Below are 24,567 nucleotides of genomic sequence, written 5' to 3'. Positions count from 1 at the left end.
GCACACATTCAGCTTTACCTTTCATTTTTTGTGTCATATTATTCAGAGTGGGACACAACTGAGGGGCTCTGTATGTTAAAGCTTGGAGTTCATAAGAAAACTTCATAGGTGGTTCCAGGTTGGCATCTTCATATCTAAGAACACAATATTGGGGATTATTAGCAACATTGCCAAACATCATGATTTTCAATTGCATCACTTCATGACAGACAATACTTGTATTTAGTATTTGTAAAGCACACAACTCACCCACAGAGGGATATTCCAGTGCTAGACCGAGTCAATAACTGGTTCAGATTAACAGCCTAAAGTGGATACAGCCATGTCTTCAACTTTTTCTGAAAGTCAGCAAATCCCACACAGTGATCCTGAGGGAGCCTATTCCAATGAGTGGTGGGAAAAAAATTAAAAGAGCATCCACCAAGCCGGGATTTCATAATTCTTTTACAGGATATTAATGCCTTACTAGCTGATCTGAGATTCCGAGTAGATTTGTAAAAATTAATTTTACTTAGCAACAGCCTTGGGTTGTTACCATAAAGTGCTCTGTGTGTTTGGCACAGTAACTTAAAGATGGCTCATCTGCGGACTGGTGGCCAATGAAGCTGGTCTAGGCAAGACGATGCTAAGCTCCATTTACCTACATTGGAAATACGTTTGGCAGCTGTATTTTGGATGGTTTGAAGCCTTGAGAACAAACCATAGGCCATGCCAACATATAATGCATTTCCATAGTCAATTCTACTCAGGATCAAAGCTTGGATTAGGTTCCTTCTGCAAGATTCTGGGATCCATTGGAACATGTTCATGGGGATAAGCAGCAGTCCAAAACGAATCCTTTGTCCGAGAAATTAAGCAAAAAAGAAAACTCCTCCCTTCACTTGGCCCCCTGCCCTGACAGGTAGTTTACTTACAGTCAATGCAATATAGATTGTGCAGATCCATATTAGACAAGCATTGGCAACTCCAATATGTCTGGCTTATGAATGAAAGTGCCTCTAATGTCACTGATGAATGTAGAAACTCAACAAGTCATCAAACATGCAATTGGTCACTAACCCTTGCACTCACATGTCCATTCATCAGTCTACTGACTCATCCTTCCATTCACTCTCAAACAAATGCAATAAAACACATGCAAAACAAAACATAAAAGCAGGCATTCATTTTGAAAAGGTATTGAAAATAATGATTCACTGACAAAATATCAAATCCATTATTATCATGGTATATAAATATTGAGTCAAAAATATCTAACACAAAAATATTGTTTCTTTAAACTTATAATGTAAATGACAAGTACTATTCCCACTCCAGTTGGTGCAACAGTAGGGAAAGTGTTGGAATGTGGAGGGGTAACATTTACGATTCCCACTCCAGTCTGTGCAACAGTAGAGGAAATGCTAGACTCAGGAGGGGTAACATTTACTATTCCCACTCCAGTCAGTGCAACAGTAGAGAAAGTGTTGGATTGCAGAGGGGTAAAATGTACTATCCCCACTCCAGTGTGTGCAACAGTAGGGAAAAGGTTGGACTCAGCAGGGGTCACAATGTACTATTCCCACTCTAGTCTCTGCAACAGTCGAGAGAGAATAGTTCTCTTCTAACACATAAAATATTTTAAGAACTGTATTAAATAACAACAAATATAAATATGTTAATATAAATATTTATGTCTATGTAAAAAACTAATTACATATTTATGACCATATTTAATAAATATTATAGATTCAAAAAAATAATATTAATGTAATGAAAATACCACACTATATTTTCATAATTTAGTCAATCAATCAGTGGCTGGCATAGCGCAACTGCTCAACTGTAAGGGTCTCAAGGAGCTGGGGGAAGTAGCTGCTGGTCCAACGAGGGCGCTATGGTTCAGTCGAAGAGCAAGTCTAGAGCTTCTTCCTGAATTGAGGCACTGACGGAGATTGCCTGAGGTGGAGGGGCAGGGTGTTCCAGGTCTTTGCTGCGAGGCAGGAGAAGGATTTTCCTCTGGCTGTGGTCTTGCGGATATGTGGGTTGGAAGCCAGGGCCAGTTAGGCGGAGTGAAGGTCTCTGGGGGGGGCGTGGAATGTGAGCCGGGCATTGAGGTATGCAGGTGTTGTGTAGGGCTTTGTAGGTGTGTGTGTGAGGAGCTTGAAGGTGATTCTTTTGTTGACTGTGAGCCAATGGAGGTCTTTTAGGTGACTGGAGATGTGGCTAGGGTGGGGATGTTGAGGATGAGTCTGGCAGAGGCATTCGATGTTTTGCAGTTTCTTGAGGAGTTTTTGGGTGATGCCGGCGTAGAGTGTGTTGCCATAGTCGATTCTGCTGCTGACTAGTGTGTGAGTGACCGTCTTTCCAGACTCAGTGGGGATCCATGTGAAGATTTTTCAGAGCAGGCATAGCGTGTAGAAGCAGGAGGGAAACAGCGTTTAAAATGCTGTAAACACAATATGGTAACTTTGTAACACGGTCATTATAACGCATGCCATTACATCATAAGTCGTATCAATGACTTGCTGTAGGGGGCATGCAACACCAGGAAATGTGTTGGATTTTAAATCCAGCACCTTCCCAGCTGTTGCGCAAACAGCAGCAGGAATAGTAATTAATACTATTCCTAAGTCCAGCGCGCCCCCTACAACAAGTCAATGAAACGACTTGCAATGTATGGCACGCGTGTATTAATGCTTTGTAAAGCCATGAGTAGTGAATGTATGCAATGTAACGTTATACATTCAAGCAGGATGATGAGACAAAGTTGATCTGGTGGTTCATTGTGAGCGAGGAGTCCAGGATGATGCTGAGTTCTGCGTGTGGTCTGTCAGTGTGGGGTGAGTTCTAAGTGATGTGGGCCATCAGGGGTTCTCCCAGGTGGAAAGGGTGGAGCCCATGATGAGGACTTCGGTCTTCTCAGAGTTGAGCTTGAGGCAGATGTTCCTCATCCAGGTGGCAACAGCCTTCATTCTGTCGTGAAAGTTGTTCTTGGCGACTTTGGGTTTGTTGGTGAGGGAGAGAACATTAGGGTGTCGTCGGCGTAAGAGATGATGTTGAGCCCGTGGTTCCTTAGGATGGCAGTGAGTGGCGCCATGTAGATGTTGAAAAGCGTGGGGCTCAGAGAGGAGCCCTGAGGTATTCCACAGCTGATCTGTCTAGGTTCCAAGAGGAACGGAGGTAGTCTGACTCTATGTGTTTGGCCGGCAAAGAAGGAGCGGATCCATTCCAGGGCTTTGTCGCCGATGGCGGCACCATGGCGTCTTGTGCATAGGGCACAGTGATAGACGTTTTGAATGGTTTGAAGTCTGTGAAGAAGTTGGTTTGGTATGCTGGCGTAGAGTGCATTGCCGTACTACAATCTGCTTGTGATGAAAGCCTGGTGTCCACTGAAAGGCTCTTGAAAATTTTACGCAAATTACCGAGGATGTGGAAGCATGTGGAGGTGACAGCGTTGACCTGGGACTTCATGATGTGGGTGGTGTCCAGGATGAGGCCTAGGTTCCTATCGTGGTCAGTTGGGATGGGTGTGGGTCTGAGTTTGGTGGGCCACCAGGTGGAGTCCCAAGTTGAGCTCCTATTTCCAAAGAACAGCATTTCAGTTTTGTCCGTGCTGTGCTTGAGGCAGTTTTCTTTCATCCAACAGCCCACACTGGTCATGCATAGTTTGAAGTTTGTCTTGGTGGTGACTGTGTTGTCTGAAAGGGAAACAATGAGCTGCGTGTCATCAGAGTAGGGGATGATGTTAATTCCATGGGATCGATGTTAGCCAGAGAAGTTATGATCATATTGGAAAGTTTAAGGCTGAGTGATGATCCCACTGGGACTCCTCAGATGAGGTCCCTAGGATGTGATGTGAATGGTGTGAGCCTAACTTGTCATGTTCTTCTGGAGAGGAAGGAAGCTATCAATTGAGTGTTGGTCCTTGTATTTCCACTGTGCACAGATGGATGCAGACATGTTTGACTTTGGAGCGCCGGTGGTAGGGCGCCCTACGGTCTCCATTAGGTCAGGCCTTGGATATTGGGAGAAGCGTGGGGCCGTTGGCTAGGCTCAGCAAGACAGTCCAACAGGAGCAACAAGGCAGGAAAAACACAATTGGTGAAGCAAGTGGAGGGGGTCAAATACTGACAGAAGGGCCCAGGATGCAGAACAGAGCAGTAAGAGAATCATAAGATGCAAAAAGGAGCAATTGAGAGGCACAAATAATGCAAAAAAAGAGCACTTAAACAGAGATAGGGGCCAGACAGAGCAGATGGCATAAACAAAGAAAGTGCATGTACTAAGTCGGGGACAGAATGAGCAGCTAACAGGAAAACAGCAGGAGACAAACACCAACATGAGTCAAAACGGCAAGGTGAGATCAAGGTTGCACTGAAGCAGAAGAGAGATGTCTAGGTGTAAGATGTAAAACCATTGCCTACTACAGTATAGTCTGTGAGATTCCATGTAACAAAATACCTGTCTAAAGCGTTTAGCATGGGAAATAGCCACTGCAACGCTGCCGTTTTCACGCATAACCTCAACCACGCATAGCCTTTACCACGCAATCCTTTACTATGAGATATGTAGTAAAGGCATGTGTGTTAAAGGTACAATTAAAAAAGGGGGCCTGGGGGGTCTCCTCACCAAAAAAAACACGTGTGTTTCAAAAAGGGGGCTTGGGGGGTCTCCCCCTCCCAAAAAAACCCACACCTGTTACCGTCGTTTTCTGTTTCAGTTGTTGAAAGATGTGGAGGTAATCGGCGTCGTCCGAGGAAACGGAAAGACACTACCGCTTCCTTTTTATGATGTGCAACGCACCTCGGAAGAGCTTGAAGAGGAGAGGAAGTGGAGAGGTAAGGTTTCTTTTAGTTAAAATAAATAAATAAATAAAGGAATGAGGTGGTGGTGTCGCGTAGGGGTACATTTTTAGGGTTCAGGGGAGGAGTATTTGATAGAAGGGTTAGTGAGTGGGGGAATTGCGCAGGGCAAGAGTTTTAGTGTTCCGGGCAGGGGTATTTCTTAGAAGGAATGGGGGCAGAGGGTCGCACAAGGGTACAGTGAAGGGGTATTATAAAAACAAAAAGAGCTGGAGGGGTGAGGGTGCAGGGGAGCATGAAAGGAATTGGGGCAGGGATCGGAGATAACTTTTACCATGAAAATGCCATTATCATGCATGGCTTTACAATGAAAATCATTGTAAAGGTATGCGTGGTAAAGGCATTTCCGTGGTAAAGGGTATGCATGGTAATAGCATTCACGTTGTAAAGCATGCGTGGTTAAGGCATGCATTACAACGGAATGTGTTGTAACATCATACAACCGTTTAACACAGTGTAATAACAATCTACCCTTAAAAGCTGTGTGCCTTTAGCACATAAGACCAACTTTCTTTGTCATGCATTTTAATTATGAACATATCTGACAATTTTTCCCAGTGCACTGATAAGGCACCCACCAATTAAAAATGGCTTGCCACTATACACAACACAGGCCTACAGAAGTGCACAGAAGCTGGCAACAATCAGGCATACATTTATAGCATTTAAAATATGAAAATAGTTTACAGTTGGCAAGAAAACACACAGACAGTTTATGTTAGTATGGCCTAACAATAATCATCACAGTGAAATTCTACTTCCCTGGATTGTTAGAGTGGGTGACCAACACTATAAATCTTGCCAATTGGGCTAATCTGTGGGATTACACGTAGTCAAATACCTTTCAATGGACTGTAACATAATGTGACAAAACTCCACTGTTGGGGGAGAGTGAGAATAACCACGGGGGTGTTGCTGCGCCCTCACCAGTGGACCTTGCCATCGTAGGATTGCCGCTACAGCCAGCCTCTCGCCGCCGCACTTTTTGTCAGCTAAAGTCACGTCGCACTGCGGAGAGCAGAGCTTGTGGGACTCCATTGCCCAGGATCCTCAGCGGCCGGAAGCCGCGCACCGTGATCTCGCGCCAGGAGGCGCATAAAGACCAGCGCTACCCCCGGCAGGGCGGGGGAGAGTGAGAATAACCACGGGGTGTTGCTGCGCCCTCACCAGTGGACCTTGCCATCGTAGGATTGCCGCTACAGCCAGCCTCTCGCCGCCGCACTTTTTGTCAGCTAAAATGCCGTCGCACTGAGGAGAGCAGAGCTTGTGGGACTCCATTGCCCAGGATCCTCAGCGGCCGGAAGCCGCGCACCATGATCTCGTGCCAGGAGGCGCATAAAGACCAGCGCTACCCCCGGCAGAGCGGGGGAGAGTGAGAATAACCACGGGGGTATTGCTGCGCCCTCACCAGTGGACCTTGCCATCGTAGAATTGCCGCTACAGCCAGCCTCTCGCCGCCGCACTTTTTGTCAGCTAAAATGCCGTCGCACTGAGGAGAGCAGAGCTTGTGGGACTCCATTGCCCAGGATCCTCAGCGGCCGGAAGCCGCGCACCGTGATCTCGCGCCAGGAGGCGCATAAAGACCAGCGCTACCCCCGCGTCGCGGGAGAAGCCTGGGAGAAGCCCGGGACAAGGGCGGGACTGTCTATGACAGTCATAGACAGGAAGAGACAGGGCTGGGCCATATATCCTGGCCAAAATAGTATCTGGTCCTTCGGAGCCTAAGGACATTTGAATCCGGTAAAGCGCCGACCTACATTATAGTTATAGACTTGTTTGTACTGCATCGGATACATATTTGGTTGTATTGTCACCCCAGTATTGTTAATCTTAGGTCATAGGTTAAACCATGCCAAGTGGCACAAAGGAAAAATTTATTTCGGGGGTTGGCCCTATTGATAATTATCTTGTGAAGATGGTAAATAAAATAAACAACGACAGGAGGGCCTCCTTGGGGAGGGGTAGTCCTCCCAATCTTAACCAAGATCCCCCGATCCTTTTGGAGAACCCCCCTGAGACCGTTACTCCCGATTTGGATCCTACTGGGGTAACTATGGTGGTAGCCCAGGTTCACACCGAGCCCCCAGTAGTTGATCTAAATATTGTAAGCGATGATAATGAAGAAGCATTGCCTATCACTAGACCTGTTAGAAACTGTAGGAAACAACAAAATAAAAAGGGGGGGAAGCATTCTAAAAGAAGGGTAGATACCCCCTTAGCAGTTCAGAATAACACTGATGAGTCAACTAAAGAACAGGATGAATGCAATGTGGTTAGTAACACAGTAAGTCCAGATCAATTTGCTGAACTACTTCGCTCTCTGCCGAAGTAAAAAGGTTAGGAGGGTTGCTGTCTAAACATATATCCATGGCTGACAGCACTAAACAGGCGGAAAAGGGCTTAGGAGGGCCAGAGCAAGGAGATAGAGTATTGGGACAGAGCAGGTAGTGAGAGTGGAAAACCAGCAGCTTTCTACCCAGCATTCAATTAGAACTGACCCAGTTACATCAGTCCCTACTACTGTAGTGTGTGTAGCCACACGACCAACTACAGTGCCTGACGTCACACCTAGCATTAACCCGGCTAGGAGATGTAAATCTATAAACCTTCCGCCGGAGTGCATCCCCTACGTAATCGTCCTAACTAATGTTCCTGCCCATGATATGCAATCTGCCCAGACACCTGAGGAATCGCAAGACTCCCTTAAAAACAAAACCGTGTCGTGGTTGAACATGAAGTGTGGTTTCCCTATAAAATTTGCCCCTGATATTATTACAACTAGAAGGGCAAATTGGATAGGGCCCTCCAGAAAGACGTGTAACGGGGACTGTGTAATTGTAAATTTCAGACACCCACAACATGTGGACACAGTTCTGTTAAGGGCCGCCTCCCTGATGTATGATGCTAATAGTATCTGTGTGCGACCTCTTGTTTTTTTTATAAGCAGCCCATAAGAGTGCCCCCACATAGTGCGAGAATTAGACCACATACTCCTGTCATGGCCCAGTCGCCGGGCTCATTTAAAAAACCTGGTGGAGAGAACTATTTTAACTATGGGCCTAACATTGCCACACATAATAGATTTGACGCACTTTCTGGTCTGGAATTGTGCGATTGACGAGAAGTTAGCGAGGGACCAAGAAAAGAGTCCTTTACAGGCTTGGTTTCCTCGGCACCTGATCACCCCACTTTGATTCCTCTCACTAACCACTGTAACCCCGTAATTATGTATAACTCTGAGGGGGAAACAGTCAAGATGTTAAGCTGGAACGTTGCGGGCTTGCGTTCCAAGAGAGAGGACTGTAACTGGCTGAATCTTGTCAAGCAACATGATATTGTGGCTCTCCAAGAGACATGGGATAAGGATTGTGATTTTTGGTTGGACGGTTTTACCTCGTATTTTGTCCCTGCACTAAGATCTTCAGCCGGGAGAGATAGAGGGGGGCTTGTGTTACTGGTATCTGTGAATGTAAGGGGGAAAATTAAAAGAGTAGACTGTGCCTCCCATAATTTTCTTATTTTGGAACTAAATCCCACAAATAACACTAAATTAATTCTAGTGAACTGCTATAATTCGCAGCAAGGGGATTCCCCAAATGAACATTTGGTATGGTTGACTGAATTTTTAAAAGATCATAATGCAAAGCAAACCACTTTCTGCCAATATATCTTGTTGGGTGATTTTAATGTGCATTTATGTAGTCAGAATTGCTTATTAATTGATAATGATGGGCCAGACTTCACATCCCCGCAACACTTTGAGCATTCCAGTAAGGGCGAAGCTCTGGAGAACCTTCTGTCTAATAACGATCTGTTTGAAGCAGGGTTTTCCGACAGAAGTACTCGTGTTGCCACCTATATAGGTAGGGATTGTGAAACAATAATTGACTACATATTTCTTTCCTCAGGACTTTTAAAATATGTTATTTCCTATAATGCCATACCGTCTTCTTTTAGTGACCACAATCCAGTGGTAATTGAGTTGATAAATGGTTTTTTTCTTTTAAACAAAACAGTTCCGACACTGGCTGCAGTGGAAGTTAAAGCCAGAGACCTGGGGAGGAGGTTAAAGTGGAGTAAGGTGGTGCCTGAGGACTTTTTTAATACCATTATTGTTAAGGCCGCTTACGATTTAAACATCTGCGGAGATCCCCTTTTAACTGCGGAGGAGGTAATAACCTCTTATGAAGCTATTTGTTCCCAAGTAGCCATAGAACTTACGTCCAAAAGCCGACCTACTAAAAATAAACCGGTAAAAGGCTGGTTTGACCATAAATGCACTAAATCCCATAATCTCCTCAAAAAAGCTCTTCAGGAACTACCAAGGAATAAAGCTTTGGTTGCTCAGCTTAGAAGAGAGTATACAAGAGCAGTTCATGAAAGGAAAAAGGAAATTAAACATGAAGCGTGGGAGGAGCTTATGGACAAAGCAACTTTAAAAGACTATCATTAATACGCCCCTGTTTTCTAATACACAGAATAACGTTTTAGAAGTAAATATAGCTGAGGAGGACTGGTTAAGCCACTTTGAACAAATCTATGGAAGCCATCTTGAGCTAGAAATCTTTGTGGCCCCAGCCTCAGAACATCCTGTCATGCCAGTAAGATTTCATCTCGCGGAAGTTGTTAAAGGAATTGAAGGCTCAGCTGAACGAAAGGCACCAGGCCCTGATGGGGTTCCCACAGATATGTACAAGGCAAACTAGTTGTACTGGGCAAACATCTTGACTAATGTCTTTAATACCTCGACCTGTGTAGGATTCCCTAAATCTTGGTCCCGATCGACAAAAATCCCAGTATTCAAGAAGGGCCAAAGGGGAGACCCCAGATGCTATAGGCCCATATCCTTGTTGGACTCTTCCATAAAAATCCTGGGGAAGGTCATTTTAGCAAGGATAACTGGGTGGGCTACTGACAACAACATACTGTCAGATGCCCAGTATGGCTTTAGAGCGGGGAGGAGTACGGAGGACCAATGTCTGAACCTACACCTAATAATAGCCAAATAGACTAAGGCGGCTAGGGGCTCTATTTTTTGGGGTTTTATGGACCTGTCCACTGTCTTTGACCTAGTCAATAGGTCAAAGCTGTGGACAATGCTCCTGGAGCTGGGCCTTGATCGGCCTCTTGTGTATTTTCTGGCCGAGTTGCACAAAGACTTGCACAAAGACTTAAATGCCTCAATTAGGATGACAAATGAGGGGAAATGCACGTCAAGTTTTAAGTCCGGTAGAGGGGTGCGACAGGGATGCATCTTGGCCCCCATGTTGTTTACGCTGTATATAAACTCGTTGGAGGTAAACCTGTTAACAGCGACTCCTGACATCCCACGCATGGGAGGTACACCGGTTCCGGTGCTCCTATATGCGGATGACGCTGTTTTATTAGCTAGGACCCCTATGGGTCTGCAAAGATTGCTGGACTCATTCGGGGACTTTATGAAAAGCCTGGATCTGGTAGTTAATTATGGCAAATCTCATGTCATGTCATTGGGGGCCTCAAGGAATAAAGTGAAGTCCTTTTACTGTGGCGGAGAAGTAATCTCCAGAGTGAAGGTATTTACCTACTTGGGAGTAGTTTTTGATGATAGGGGCTCATGGTCCCCACAGCTCTCAATAAAGGTAAATGCTGTGAGAAGTTCTTCAGCCGCAGTGTTAGGTTTTGCCAAAAGGTTGGGGGGGAAACCTTTTGAGGCGATTTTGGCAATTTATAAAGCCAAGACCATATCTATAGCACGGTATGGGGCATCAATATGGGATTTACCAAATCCGACCTAATACAACCAGAGGAAAATACATTTTTACGGTCCCTCCTAGGCCTCCCTCAATCCACAGCTACCCACTCTGTCCATCTTGAATTGGGGATAGGTTACATAGTAGATACAATCAAAATAGCCCCCATACTGCTTTGGATTAAAATCTGGCTGAATCCGAACCTTTCCCTAAATCATAAGATCCTAATGGACTGTATCAACCTTGACAATAGGAAAGAAATCCAGTGGTTGTCCTATATAAAAATGTTAGCCATGTATATGGGGCGACCTGAGATCTTTTCTAATCCAGAATCCTTATGCAAGGCGGACCTAGAGTGGGTAAAAATGAACTTCTTTAGGTTAAGGGAGGCAGAGCGGGAAGCAGCAGAACTAGGTAAAATATCGGTTAGGGGCCATGCCTTGGTTACTTTGTCATTAGCGATGTCACCCTATCTGTCTATAGTGACTAATTCTTTTCATAGATGGCTACTGACAAAATTCCGGCTTAACCAAATTCATTTTGTACTCTGGGATCTGGATGGTTGGAGAAAACCTGAAGATGCCGCCCCGTGTAAATGTGATGATTTTTCCCGCCAAGACACCATGCACTTTATGTTTTTCTGCCCTTTGTACCATGAGGCCAGGAAAAGGTTTATCCTTCCTCTACTAAAGAAAATGAATTTTATCCAATGTAAACCTGCCTTATTGTTTTTACAATTGTTGGAATCTCCAGTAACTATGTTTTGTGTTGCTAGCTTTCTTGCCGCGTCTGTAAGAAATAAGAGGGATAGACAGAAAGCCGCACAAGCAATCCAACCTTTTTAATACAATGACTTTATAGTTCAATCAATTGCTTTAATTTTTAGAAATGATTGTTAATATTGTTCTAATGAACTTGTATTCTTATCTTGTATATTACATTTTTATCAATTGTTAAAATTTTTAGAATATGTATAGCATACTTTTATGATTTTAAGTAATGGAATAAAGTGGTTTGACTGACTGACACTGTTTTAGGTCTTCTAACTTTACCGTATGTTTTTCACAATGAATAAGCCAGGCAACTTTTCATAATACACAGGCCAGACCTATGGTATAGGGCATAACATTTCCATGCATACCAATCAAGCCTAAAGCTGTTAACATTGGCTTGTCACCATAACCAACTCAGGCCTACTGTACAGACCGTAACCTTTCCCACAAAGCAACCTTCAGGCACACAGTCATAAAATTAAAAATGTATAGAAATTGCCCTTGGCATAGCAAAATAGTATCTCTCCTAACAGCACTCAATAATGATTCTCACTGTGTAAAACTTCTAAACTCCCGGTTAGTCGGGGGCAGGGCAACCAACACCAAAACCCTTGCCTACTAGGGAATCTATGAAATTCCATGTAGGCTTGAATTCTGAGTAATAACAATCGTCCCTTGAATGCCGATTTACTTTAACATATGCTTTGCACAATCAATACGACAGGCCCACTGATTTAATCATAACTTTTCATAATAAACAATCAGGCATATAGCCTTCATAACTGGTTGTCATCCTAACCCACTGGAGCACATTAAAGTGAGCAAAAGCTTTTCACAGGGCAATCAGGCAAAGAGTCATAAAAGTATACAAAATAACAGTTGGGAATACAAATTACTATCTCTCCTAAAACAGCCTAATAAGGATTATTGCAGTGCATTTCTTCCATTCCTACAATTTATTCAGGAATATCACCAACACCAAAAACCTTGCCTACTGCAGTAATCTGGGAAATTTTATATAATAAAGTGCCTGCCTACAGGCTTTACCACAGTGTAATAACAAACCATCCAATGAATAGCTTACTGGCTTTGTCATAACGGTTCACAATAAACAGATAAAACCTATGAAATTTGGCATACTTTTCCAATAATCTGATGAAGCCTTTAACATTGGCTTTACACTTTATCCAACACCAACCTATTCAAGTGCACATAAACTTACACACAGCTAAGGAATTACAAATATGTAGAAAAATAACCCTTGCAAAACAATATAAAATACCTCTCAATAGGGCCTTACAAGAATCATCACAGTGAAACGCACTAGGATTTGTCAGAGATGATGGTCAATGTCAAAACCCTTGCCTACTATGGTAATCTGTGAGATTCTATGCAACAAAATACCTCATTATAACACACAGTAAAATTCACACCTAAATGCAGATCGACTTTAACATATGCTTTTCACAATAAATACATCAGCGCGAGAACCTTTACTATAACAATTCGTAACAGATCAGGCCTGCAGCCATAATTATTGGCTTGTCAACATAACCAATTCAGGGCTGCTGCATACAGTAGAAACTTTGCCACAAGTAAAGGTTGCAATACATGCAGTCCTTTTGGTGGCACCACAGAAATTCGGTCCAATCAAACCCTGTACTCCGGGGGACCAACATGTGAGTGTAGCCTAAGTGACTCTCTCGGGTGATCTCTGAAAGGTCATTTTTGTTGATCAAGAAGGTTTGTGATAGTTGAACTGTCAAGCCAGACATTAAAATCCATGTAGTTTTTTGACAACACTCTTTCCATCTGTGCTTCTGCTAGAGTAAAACACCATATCTAGTTATCTAACACACTTTAATAGCATTTTAGTTTCATGTTTGTGACCAAAAAAATCAAGCTCAGGCAGCTGTTAGAAATGGAAAAATAATGTTGTACTATTTCTTCCAATTTCATATTAGGAAAATGAGCTAAATAATTTTGACTCAAAAAAAGAAACATTTATTTGCTGTACTGCAAACAAAACAAAAATAGGACAAATGTTGTGTGCTCGCTTCTTCCTCATCTGGTGCAAAATGCTTTATGTATTATGGGCCATTCCTTATTGTGCAAATAGGAAAATGGTGGCACATATGTGCTCCCTGTTCTGCGTCACTACAAACATTAACTAGCAGGTTCTGACTTTCAAAAAGGAGAACATGTGATATGGTCCCGCCCTTGCAAATGGTAACACAATGAAGATTAAATCCATACTGTGAGCTTTAGGATAACAAGACACGTTCACAAATAATATGTATCCAGTAATTGTTGTGTAGTGTGCTCTATGGAAATGATCGATACTACTGCACATTAAATATTAATCACCCGAAGAGATGTTCCAAACACAAAAATGCTATCTTGTTGTAAAGTGCCGTTTTTGGATGGCCATCCTCCCACTTTTTGCTGTTAGATGATGTGATAATTGATCTGAAAGTGTGCTGGGCCCTGCTAATCAGGCCCCAGCACCAGTGCTCTTTCCGTTAAACTGTAAATGTGAATTGGTACACCCAATTGGCAAGTACTTTGACACCCCTGTAAGGCCCTACCATATGGTAGGGAAGGGATGTAAAATGGGCACTATACCATGTCAGCCCTGTACGAGCAGATTGCCTGCTCAAGTACGACCCTAAACACACCATGTGTGACAGGGTCACCTCACTCCATTTAATATAGGTTAGCCACCCTATGGTAGTCCTCCTATAGCCCAGGAGGCAGGGTGCATCATGTTATATATGTTGCAATATATTTGCAAGCATGTGGTGATCGACGCTCCATAGGATAACATGGGATGGACACTGAACATCCCCAGATGTCAAGCTCCTTTATGGAACGGTCAATTTCCTTCTTGTTTGGTGTCAAACACTGTGCCTTTTAACCACTAATACAATGGTGGTGTTGAAGTTCAACCAGCATGTACCTAGGTGTCACTTTAGACAGAGCCCACCAAATTAAACCAGTGTTCTCGTGCCTTGGTGGGCTTTTTCGAGGGTTTGCCGCCAAGACAGAGATCTGATCTCATATTGGGAAGTGTGTGCTACTCCCAGAGGTCAGAAAGAAAGACCTGTGTGTGCAGGAGATTACACTTCTGCCCACACAGGATGGCCAGTGAATAGAACCATCATGGCGGTGAGCCTTACAGGCTTCTCTGGCACTGCTGGAAAAAGGAACTTGTGCCCTACTCGAGGACAAAGCCTCCCCCTACCCCAGTCACTGTTTTTCGCAGGCAGGCAGGACAAATAGCTATTCAGGAGAACACGTCCACAAGGCTGGCCATATCTCTAGGGCGCTGTAACTGAAGTGCACAGTTGCGGATGGTTTGGGCCATCTTGAATGTGGTCTAAAAAGTAGGTTCTGACTGGTTCAGTGAATTACAACCACCAGATGTGGTTACTACTGGGGCAAATTAGCCGCAGGACTAGATGCCCATTGGGTACTAGTCCTCATGCCCCTCAACACCCCCTAAATCCAGGATTTAAGGAGCATCCCAGGACCTTAGATTCAACGTGATATCAAGAAGACATCGTTTCCACGACAAGGCAGGACTCCAAGAAGAGAGGCGCTAAGCTCTGCAACTGTGGCAGGAGACCAGTACCAAAATGATGGTGAACCTCTCTGCATACTCCAGACTTCACAAGAACTCCCTTGGGCTGGAGGAACTAATCTCCTGTAGTCAGCAGGCACAAACCGCGAAATCCATGACCTTGAAGTACTGTCCACCAAGCCATTCGGAGTGGCCTCTTGAAAGTCCATGGGCAGGTGGCTTCTGAGAACTGTAGTCCCTACCCTCAGCAAGGCTCAGCTTTCTACAACATACCCCTGGTCCGCTGAAAGATTTCCTCAATCACAGTTCTTGTACGTAGTAAGGCTAGTTGGTTGTCAGGCCAACTGTTACCTGCTTTATTCAACGCTTCAGGGGAAGGGATCCACCTGCACGAATGACCAACCACTCCTGTGGCTCCATCGTAAAAATTCTGGATTTGTTTTCACCCTCTCCTGGCACACCTGTCAGCATTAGTTGCTGCGGATCCTGTTCAGCACCAAGGGTAGCTAGAAGCACCTCTGCTAGCTCCTTCCTTAAGTTCCAAAGGGTTTTGCGCCACTCGCCCCGCAAGTACCTTTTACTAAGGTAGCCATTTAAAGACCGAATGCCTGATTGACTGCTCGGGTTAACAGCTAAAGTTCACCTCTGCAAGCGGTCCCCTGATCCAGGTAAAATTGTGCTAGCTGTTGTGAACTGGTCTAGGGACTCATGGGACCTTAACCCCAAAGTGGGTTCTGTTGAGCTCACTCCATAAGTAACCTATTTAATATATGTGTTTTTCCTATTGACTGCAACATTAATGTTTTACACTGCCAAGTACTAAGTTATTTAATGGCTGAAATTTGATAACTTCGGTTATCCTTTATATATCGACTTTGTTTTAATGTGTAAAAATATAAAAATCAGCTCTATTTGTATAAATTTGTGTCGGATTTCGCTCGAGTCCTGTCAATTATCATCCATGTTGGTGATGTGAAATGTTTAACACATGTTCCTCTAAGTAGCCTGTCTGCTCTTTGCCACTCTACGGGGACTGAGAGAAGGTGTACATGAGAGTACCCAGGGTCCATCTTTGTGTACTGTGCTAGTATTACATGGTAAGTAATACTTTCACCTTGCAACATTGTTGTTTGAGCAGTGGGATTCCTGAACTTGTCTTTCACTTCACCACTTAGACATAAGCATATTGTTGTGTACGAGAATAGCTAATTTGACTTTCGACACATAAAAGTTAACTTTTCCGATTTTCATAATTTTTTAATAAAATTTAAATTTAAATTGACAGGGCCCTGTTATCACATTCCTATTCACGAGTAAATTAAAGAGTACAAAGTTTAAAGGTGTTTTAGAAAGTAGACCAAAGTATTTTTAAAGTTTTATCATTTTAAATAGGTTACCCGCTTTCTAGATAAAATAAGCACAATGCAGAGTGCACCCGAACTCGAGGTGATCACTCACCCAGCTCTCAGGATCCAGGATTCTGGAGCTTTGTGCCCACTTAGGGGCATTAGCTGCAAAGCCACTGCCAGAAAGGAGGATATAGTACAGGCCCTCCAAGAGTATGAGGATGAGCCAGGTCGAACAGGGAACATCTCATCAGGTGAGCCAGATGCAGAGGAAGATATCTTGACTTAGCAAGTAAGTGAAGAAGATGGAAGCCAAGATCTCATGAACTTCCAAAGACCGTCCTCACCTTCAGGTATTGGCAGATGTCACGCTAGTGGTAAACCTGTGGGTAGGGTGGTAAGAGACCTTGAGGACAAGCTTGTCCAAATCTCCTTGGAGAAGAGAAAGCGTGAACGTGAGGAGAGGAGACTAGTACTAGAAGACAGAAGGGTTCATCAGAGCCTAGAGCCCAAAGATGGTAGCAGCAAAATTAATAGGGTCAAGGAAAAATCTTGTGACCCTAAAATTCCAAAGGGCATAGTCCCCAGTTACAATGATGGAGATGAAATTTTAAAATGGTTTGCAACTTTTGAGAGAGCCTGCACCATGAGAAGAGTAGGTCGCCAACACTGGGGCTTACTACTGTGGGAATTAATACCAATTAAGGGCAGAGATAGAAGTCTGACCCTAGATGAAGATATTGCTATGTCCTATTATCACATGAAAGACACCCTGATGGAAGGGGTTTGGTCTCACTACGGAGGAGTACAGAATCAGATGATTTAGGGACAACCATAAAGGATAAAACGTATTTTATTGACTCTTCAGTGAGGGTACTGGAAGGTTGGATTAGAGGTAATGATGTGGAAACTTATGTAGGGCTGTATAATCCTGTGGTAAAAAAGTGCATGCTAACAAATTGTTCCACAGAAGAATTACAACAGCATCTTGTAGATTCAGAGTTATTTTCTCCCAGAGAGTTGGGAAAGATTGCAGATAAATTGGTCAGATCCAGGGTTATCCAGAACAAGACCCAATTGAAGGTGACTCCAATAAGGGTGCTCAAACTTCCCAACAGGGGAAGGAGGTGAGCACTGACAAGGGTAAAAAGACAGGTCTCTCCAGGCCCACAAAAGATTTCCAGGGAGAGTGTGCCCAGAGACTCTTCCCAGTCCAAATCAAAGGGGTATCAAAGTAAAAAATTATATCCCAAGAAGGCTGAGACTTGCTTTGACTGGCAGAAGGCAGGGCACAAGAGAGGTGATACAATATGCAACAAGAAGTCCCCAACTGGTGGACAATGAAAGGGTATTGTTATTATTGGGATGAGAGTAGAAGTGTGCTCTGGAGGGGCCAGAGGTCACACTGAGGAAAATGTGGCTTCCCTGTCAGGGGTGGACATTAAAGCCTTGGCCGTCTTACCTTCAAGCATGGAGAAGTAAAGACAAAGGCCAAGAATCAATGGTACTGAAGTAGAGGCTCTGAGAGATACGTGTGCTAGTGTTACTATGGTAGAAGCAAGACTGGTTTCCCCAGATCAAATGATCCCTCGTGTCAGTCATCACATTACCAATGCTGCTAATGAGACTAAACTTCAGCCAATGACTTTGGTGAACTTTAACTAGGCAAGAGTTACTGGCAAGAAAAAGGTGGTTGAGTCTCCTACCATACCAGTAGACTGTCTGTTAGGCAACGATCTGGAGACATCTGCATGGGTGGAGGTAGAAAAGACGGTTCATGGAGAAATGCTGGCTCTGCCTGAGTGGGTGTGTGTGACAACTAGTGCACAGACTGCACATCTGGGTAAACGTAAAGAGCTGGAGCCTGTAAAAATTACCACGCACTTTAAGAACAAGACGAAAGGGCAAGAAGACTGCTACCCAGCTTCTAAAGATACACAGGATCAGGGGGAGTACTCTCTTCCCAGGAGGAGGCCCTGATGCCTGAGAAGGGAACTGCTAATGAGGAAGCATGGCCTGATCTGGCGGAGCTTCTCAATGCAGGTGGACCTTCAAGAGAGGAACTTTGCTGGGGGTAACGCCCTATTGGACATCCAGCATTATTATTGGGCTGCCCACCTGTCAATTATAAATAACAGGACCCAGCGTGTCAGATGGACAGATCACTGATGGACAATGGAGGGTATAGAAAGGCACTGTACACAAAATTATGGTCCCAATGGCTCACTGGGCCCACGGCACTAACAGTTGCCATATGGCACACTGCCACTACAAGACTTGGCTCAAAGAATACATAATATATTGGGTAATTTAAGTAGTTTTAAAGGGTTCTATAAATAGGGACACAATTGGAATATCTCAAGTCAGCAACTTAGTAAAGAATGGTCAAATATTGACCTTTACAGAACTACAAGTAGAGTATAAACTATCCGTTGGAGAAACCTTCTGATACTTACAAATACGCATGCCCTACTAGAAGAAACTAAAAAAGGTAGAGGGGATTAGAGGCCACTCCACTGGAAGACAGACTATTGGCAGATCCCATTTAGAGTAAAGCAATCTCCCTCACATACCGGAAAATAATTAATAATTTACCTGACCTGATGTCCCCCCTATATAAATGCTGGCAATCTGATGTAGGAGACCTAGAGGAGAAAGACTGACGCGATGCACTTTCCTCCACCGTGAGGTAGCCATACCATCAAGGCTGCGACTGGTACGATTGAAAGTTCTACACCGCTGTTGGACTTGGCCCTTTTTGCAGGGTCATCCCTGGACTTTTAACCTACCTCCTAGTATTTTTTCTGGCCTGGTGTTGGTGGTTTTAGGACTCTGGGCACTTTATCAGTGCTGTCCAGTATAAAGTGCATGTGCTTTCTAGGGTAAAACATAGTAAGATTGGCTACACCTGTTTGGCTAATTTAATTTACCTGTCAGTTCCTTGTAAAGCGGTATCCCAAATACCCAGGGCCAGTAAATTAAATGTTATTGGTGGGCTTGCAACGCTGAGTGCGCCACCCACCAAAGTAGCCTTTCAAACTCTGCCATTGCAGGGCCTGTGCATTTAATTTACTGCCACTGTGATGTGAGACATAAAATGTGTGACGCGTCTGTGACTCCCCTTTTACTACATATCAGTCACCCCTAGGGTAGGCCCTAGATAGCCCTATGGGCAGGGTCGATTGCAGGTAAAAGGTAGGACTTGTGCATTAACTGTGTGGCATGTCCTGGTAGTGACAAACAGCCATTTTGATTTCTCACTACTGTGAGGCTGCCCTCTCAAAGGAATGCATTGGGGATTCCCTGATATGGGCTTCAGTGGTAATTCCTGATCTGAGAGGAGTTGAGTGATCACGTTTGGTATGTTTGGAATGGTGGTAATAAATGCTGTGCATTGGTGTTCACAGATTTATTATCACTATTTTAGAAATGCCACTTTTAGAAGTGGGCATTTCTGTGTGCTATGTATCTTTGTGCCTGCCTGATGTGTATTGCATGCATGGCTCTGGAGTGACAGGGGCTGGGTGAGTCAGCGATAGGTTGAATAGGCCCATCTGCATTTGTGGGAGGAGTAGCACCTGGGACTGAATGGGACTGTGCCTGCCTTCCACAATGCTGGCTCTGCCCCCTGTGGTGTATCTGGGGCCAGAGCCTACACTGTCAAAGAAGGTGGTGGTGCACCTTTGGAGAAAGGTGTGAGTGCCCCCAGAACTGGTTTGGAACAGGCGCAGAGCCCTGGGCCAGGACGAGAACAAACAGTATTGGGGCTGTGAACCCATGAAAATGTGCTGCGTGTGCTGCGTGTGCTGACCTGAAACTGGTGGCCGGCAGGCTGCTGGACTGCCAGGTGGAACTGCTGTGGTACCCAGCTGCAGTTTCCTGGGGGTCCGTATGTGCTGGCCTGCCTGTGCCCAGCTCTGCCCCTGGTGGCATGGGACTTAGAGCGTGGTGAGCACTGGACTGTTCCCCATGCTGCTTGGGAGCGGGTGGCCATTGCCCTGAAGAGCGCACTTGGCACAAGGAGGGCACTGCCCAGGCTTGAGGGGGGTGATCTGCAGAAAGCGCGTGCTGAGCGCTTTTGCTTCCTGTCCTAGAGCCTTAGAAGTGGGCTCAACATTGCTGGATGCGGCAGGTGCAGTGTGCCTTTGTGCCATGAAGAGCTCACCTGGTCTTCCCCTCGAGCTGTACCATGAGAGCGTGTGGCCTTGCTGTGGGCATGGGGCAGCTGCTCTCAAACCAAGACGTTGCGGAGGCTCCGCTCCGTATTGTGTGGCAGGGAAGGCAGCAGGAGCAACGGAGACTTTGCTCCGAGAATCGTCCATGGCCCTCAAAGAAGAAGTTAGGCGATTGCGGCCTGATTGGGGGCCGGATGAAGGAAATGCAGCAGGAGCTAAAGTCAGGCGAAGTCAGTGCCTGTTGGTAAGCGGGGCTGTCGTGTCTGAGGACAGCCCCGCGCATTGCAAAGTCTGTGTGGCAGCGAGAGCCGTCAGAGCTTCGCGGGCTCCATTTTCCACATTCCCGCCTCCCCCACTTGGTAGAGGGAGAGGTGGGTCCCCAGAGATCACCGGACAGCGAGGAGAAGCTGAGCCTCGTGGGCTGGCGGAGTGTGGCAGCACGAGTAAACAGCGGCCAGCGAGGAAAGGACAGGTGGAGAAGCTTCCCAGGCTCTCCAGAGTGAGGGTGAGTCCGGAGGGGCTGACCGGAGGGGGAAATCCACCCCTTCTCTACACGGAGGCAGCTGTACCACGGAGTAGCAGGCGGTCGCCCTTTGGTCATTGCTCTTTTCGGGTGAAAAAAGGACTGAGGGAAGTCTCTCAACTAACGAGGGTATTTCTTCTCTGGCATATTACAAACAATTTTCCCTACTTGTGTGTTCTAAGGGTTCTGACAGTAGCCCGATTGGCCCTGTAATGTATAGAGTCCCCTGTAAATACAAAGTATATTTATTATATAACCTTGTGAGGAGTTTCTTTTGTGGTGTGCCTAGTGTGTCTCTGCTGTGTGAGTGTGTGGCGCAAATGCTTTACACATTGTCTCTGGGAGAAGCCTGACTGCTCGTGTCAAGCTACCAAGGGGGTGACCAGGGGTTATCTTCGGTGTGTAGCTCCTATACCCTGACTAGAGTGGTGGTTTCTGCTTGGCTTAGGCGCTTGCCCTAGCCAACCAGAAATCCCATTTCTAACAACTGCACATGCATTGCATGCATGACATTGGTCAAGATGGGCCACAGTAGTTCAATGAACTGTAGGAAGGAGTGTGGGCGGACCGGTACGTTCTACCACATATTCTGTGAATGTCCCTTGAAACAGTTATGGGGCGACAGTCAACCACGTAGTGAGGTGAGTGGAATTGACTTAGCACTATCCCCCAAGACATGTCTCCTCAACATCTGGGACGCAACTGATTTTAACCGCATGGATCAACTATGGGCGGCCAACAGGGTTGCACTCGCGAAGCGTAACATTGCCCGTAAATGGGGAGTTCCAGACCTACCAATGGTTGTAGAATGGAAACAAGATGTAGATTGGTGTATGCTAGCAGAGTGAGCAGTCTATACAAACAGAGGTTGCCCCAAAAAGTAGGATAATATATGGGGGAAATGGAATGTATATTGTGGTAATAGTTGCACCTCCCCAGTAGAGTACAGAAATGGACCAGACTTACGCATGACATAATCCTGAATGTGGGTGGGAAGGGAGATAATTGAAGGGAAGTTAAGTATCGTATTGTAAACTCCTGTCTTTGATCTGAAGTGATGCATACAATTATATGTGTGTTTTCCACAATATTCAATAAAAAGATTTTTTTAAAAGAGAGAAACTTTGCTATGAGAAAGGACATGCCCAACACCAGAGAGCCTCAGGCAGCATGCTGCCAGGCAAGAAGAGGGAGATGCCAGGGGCACTCACAGGGTTTATTAGGAGGAGGAAATGCTGTATGTTGAAGCCAGGGCCCCCAAACCAGAGACAGCCAGGAGAGTGGTGGTTCCCCAAGCATACAGAGAATTATTTGTCACTATAGCTCATGACATCCCCCTGGTTAGTCGAGGACTTTGGACGGTTTAGATGCCCACTGCTATTGGCACCAGATGTCTGAGAAAGTAAAAGAGTGTTGTCACTCCTGTGCAACCTGTCAGGTCAGTGGCAAGACAGGTGCATCACCAAAGACTCCTTGAATCCCATTACATGTGGTTAGGACTCCCATTGAGAGGATAGGGAGGGACATGGTTGGCCCCCTTGAACCACCTAATGTATTTGGAAACAGATTTATTTTAGTAGTAGTGGACCATGCTATTAGGTATCCAGAGGCAATGCCTCTTGGGACTGCATCTGCTCCTGCAGTGGCAAATGCCCTCCTTGGTACCTTTACCAGGATTGGGTTCCCTAAGGAAGTTGTCTGCATACCTGAAAGCTGTGTGGGATGAATGTGGTGTGAGTTACAAATTCACCACACCATCACACCCAGACTAATGGCTTGGTGGAGAGATTCAACAAGACAATTAATGGCATGATTATGGAACTCCTATATAAACTTTGAAGATGGGATGTCTTACTGCCATGCCTCCTGTTTGCACACAGGGAGGTTCCTCAGAAGGGGGTTGGATTCAATCCCTTTGAATTTCTGTTTGGACACCCTGTAAGGGGCCCTTCAAGTCTGGTAAGGTAAGATTGGGCGAAACCCCTCTAGCAATCCAAACAAGAGACAGTTGACTATGTGCTTGGCCTAAGCTCACACATGTCTGAGTGCATGAAGAAAGCACATAAGAATCTTTAGGCCAGTCAGGATCTTGTGAAGCACTGGGATGAAAAGAAGGTAGCCTTGGTTGAGTACCAACCAGGACAGTTGGTGTGGGTGTTCCAGCCTGTGGCTCACAAGGCCCTCCAGGACAAGTGGATGGGCCCTATCCAATTGTGGAAACGAAAGAGGAAGTCACCTACTTTGTTGACTTAGGTACAGCTAGAAGTCCTTGCAGAGTATTTCATGTAAACCATCTGAAACCACACCAGGAAAAGGAAGACATGACCATTCTCATGATCACTGGTGAAGATCAGATGGAAGAGAGTGACCTGCTGACTAATTGTCCACAAATCCACAAGATTGTACAGTGGAGGGTTTTGAGCTATCTTACATTCTGACGATACAGCAGCATGCTGATTGTAGACACGTTCTCAGCCTGTTTGCGGAGCTCTTTTCTTTGACCCCCGGTCAGCCAACATAGTGTCCCGATGATGTGGGCACCAGTGACAGCTTACCTGTCAAAAACAGGATTTATAGACTGTCTGATCAAGTCAAACCATGCATTAAAACTGAAGTCAATAATATGCTGGATCTTGGGGTAATCAAACCTTCTGGCAGTCCCTGGGCTTGCCCAGTGGCACTGGTCCCCAAACCTCACTCAAAGGGTGGCAAGGTCGAGATGACATTTTTTCTTTGGACTCCGGGGGGTAGAATGCAGTGACCAAGACTGATGCACACCCCATATCAAGAGCAGATGAGCTTTTTGATAAGCTAGGGGCTGCCAGGATTCTCAGTACCTTTGATTTAACATCAGGATACTGGATGATAGGACCAACGAGAGATCTGCATTCTCCACCCAGAGAGCAACTTTCAGTTCAAAGTGATGCCTTTTGGGTTAAATAATGCACCTGACGCTTTTCAAAGGTTGGTGAATAGAGTTCTTTCATGACGTTAGTGCAGCTTATCTGGACGATATAGCTGTCTTTAACTCCAACTGGGAGAAACACCTGGTTCACATGAGAGAAGTTTTGCAGGTCCTGCAACAGGCAGGCCTCACTATCAAGGTAAGTGCTAAATAGGGCAGAGCTCTGTTGTCTACTTGGACCACCTTGTACGTGGAGGCCAAGTTGGACCTCTGCAACCTAAGGTCCAAACCATTCTGGACTGGGAGACTCCCAAGACACGGACTGAGGTCAGGGCATTCCTTGGCCTGAATAATTACCATAGGAGGTTTGTGGAGGGGTATAGTACCATTGCTGCCCCTCTCACGAAGTTAGCATCTAAGAAGTAACCCAAGAAGGAAATTTGGACCATAGGCTTTCAAAATGCCTTTGATACCGTAAAGCAGCCATGTGCTCAGCACCTGTCTTAAAAGCACCAAACTATGGGACACAGTTAATTGTTCAAAAAGATGCTTCTGAATATGGGACTGCAGCACAAACCAACAATAAAGGCCAAGATCAGCCAGTAGCCTACATCAACAGGTGACTTCTCCCCAGAGAAGAATTGTATGCCACTGAGAGGGAAGCCTTTGCTGTAGCCCAACTTGTT

The 24,567-nt window shown here is 45.2% G+C and overlaps 1 protein-coding gene across 1 annotated transcript in view; it reads right to left on the bottom strand.

Annotated features, from left to right (window-relative positions):
* The window catches only part of LOC144798389 (E3 ubiquitin-protein ligase TRIM39-like), a 231,881-nt gene that overhangs the window by 37,119 nt on the left and 170,195 nt on the right, over positions 1-24,567 (bottom strand). The window contains exon 5 of the mRNA XM_078669229.1: positions 19-134. Within this exon, the coding sequence (XP_078525355.1) occupies positions 19-134 (116 nt within the window). The remainder of the gene's footprint in view (positions 1-18; positions 135-24,567) is intronic.

This window comes from Lissotriton helveticus, chromosome 12 (genome assembly GCF_964261635.1).
Source record: "Lissotriton helveticus chromosome 12, aLisHel1.1, whole genome shotgun sequence".
NCBI lineage: Eukaryota > Metazoa > Chordata > Amphibia > Caudata > Salamandridae > Lissotriton > Lissotriton helveticus.
The sequence above is the reverse complement of the archived record's forward strand: the minus strand, read 5'-3'. Positions and strand labels throughout refer to the sequence as shown.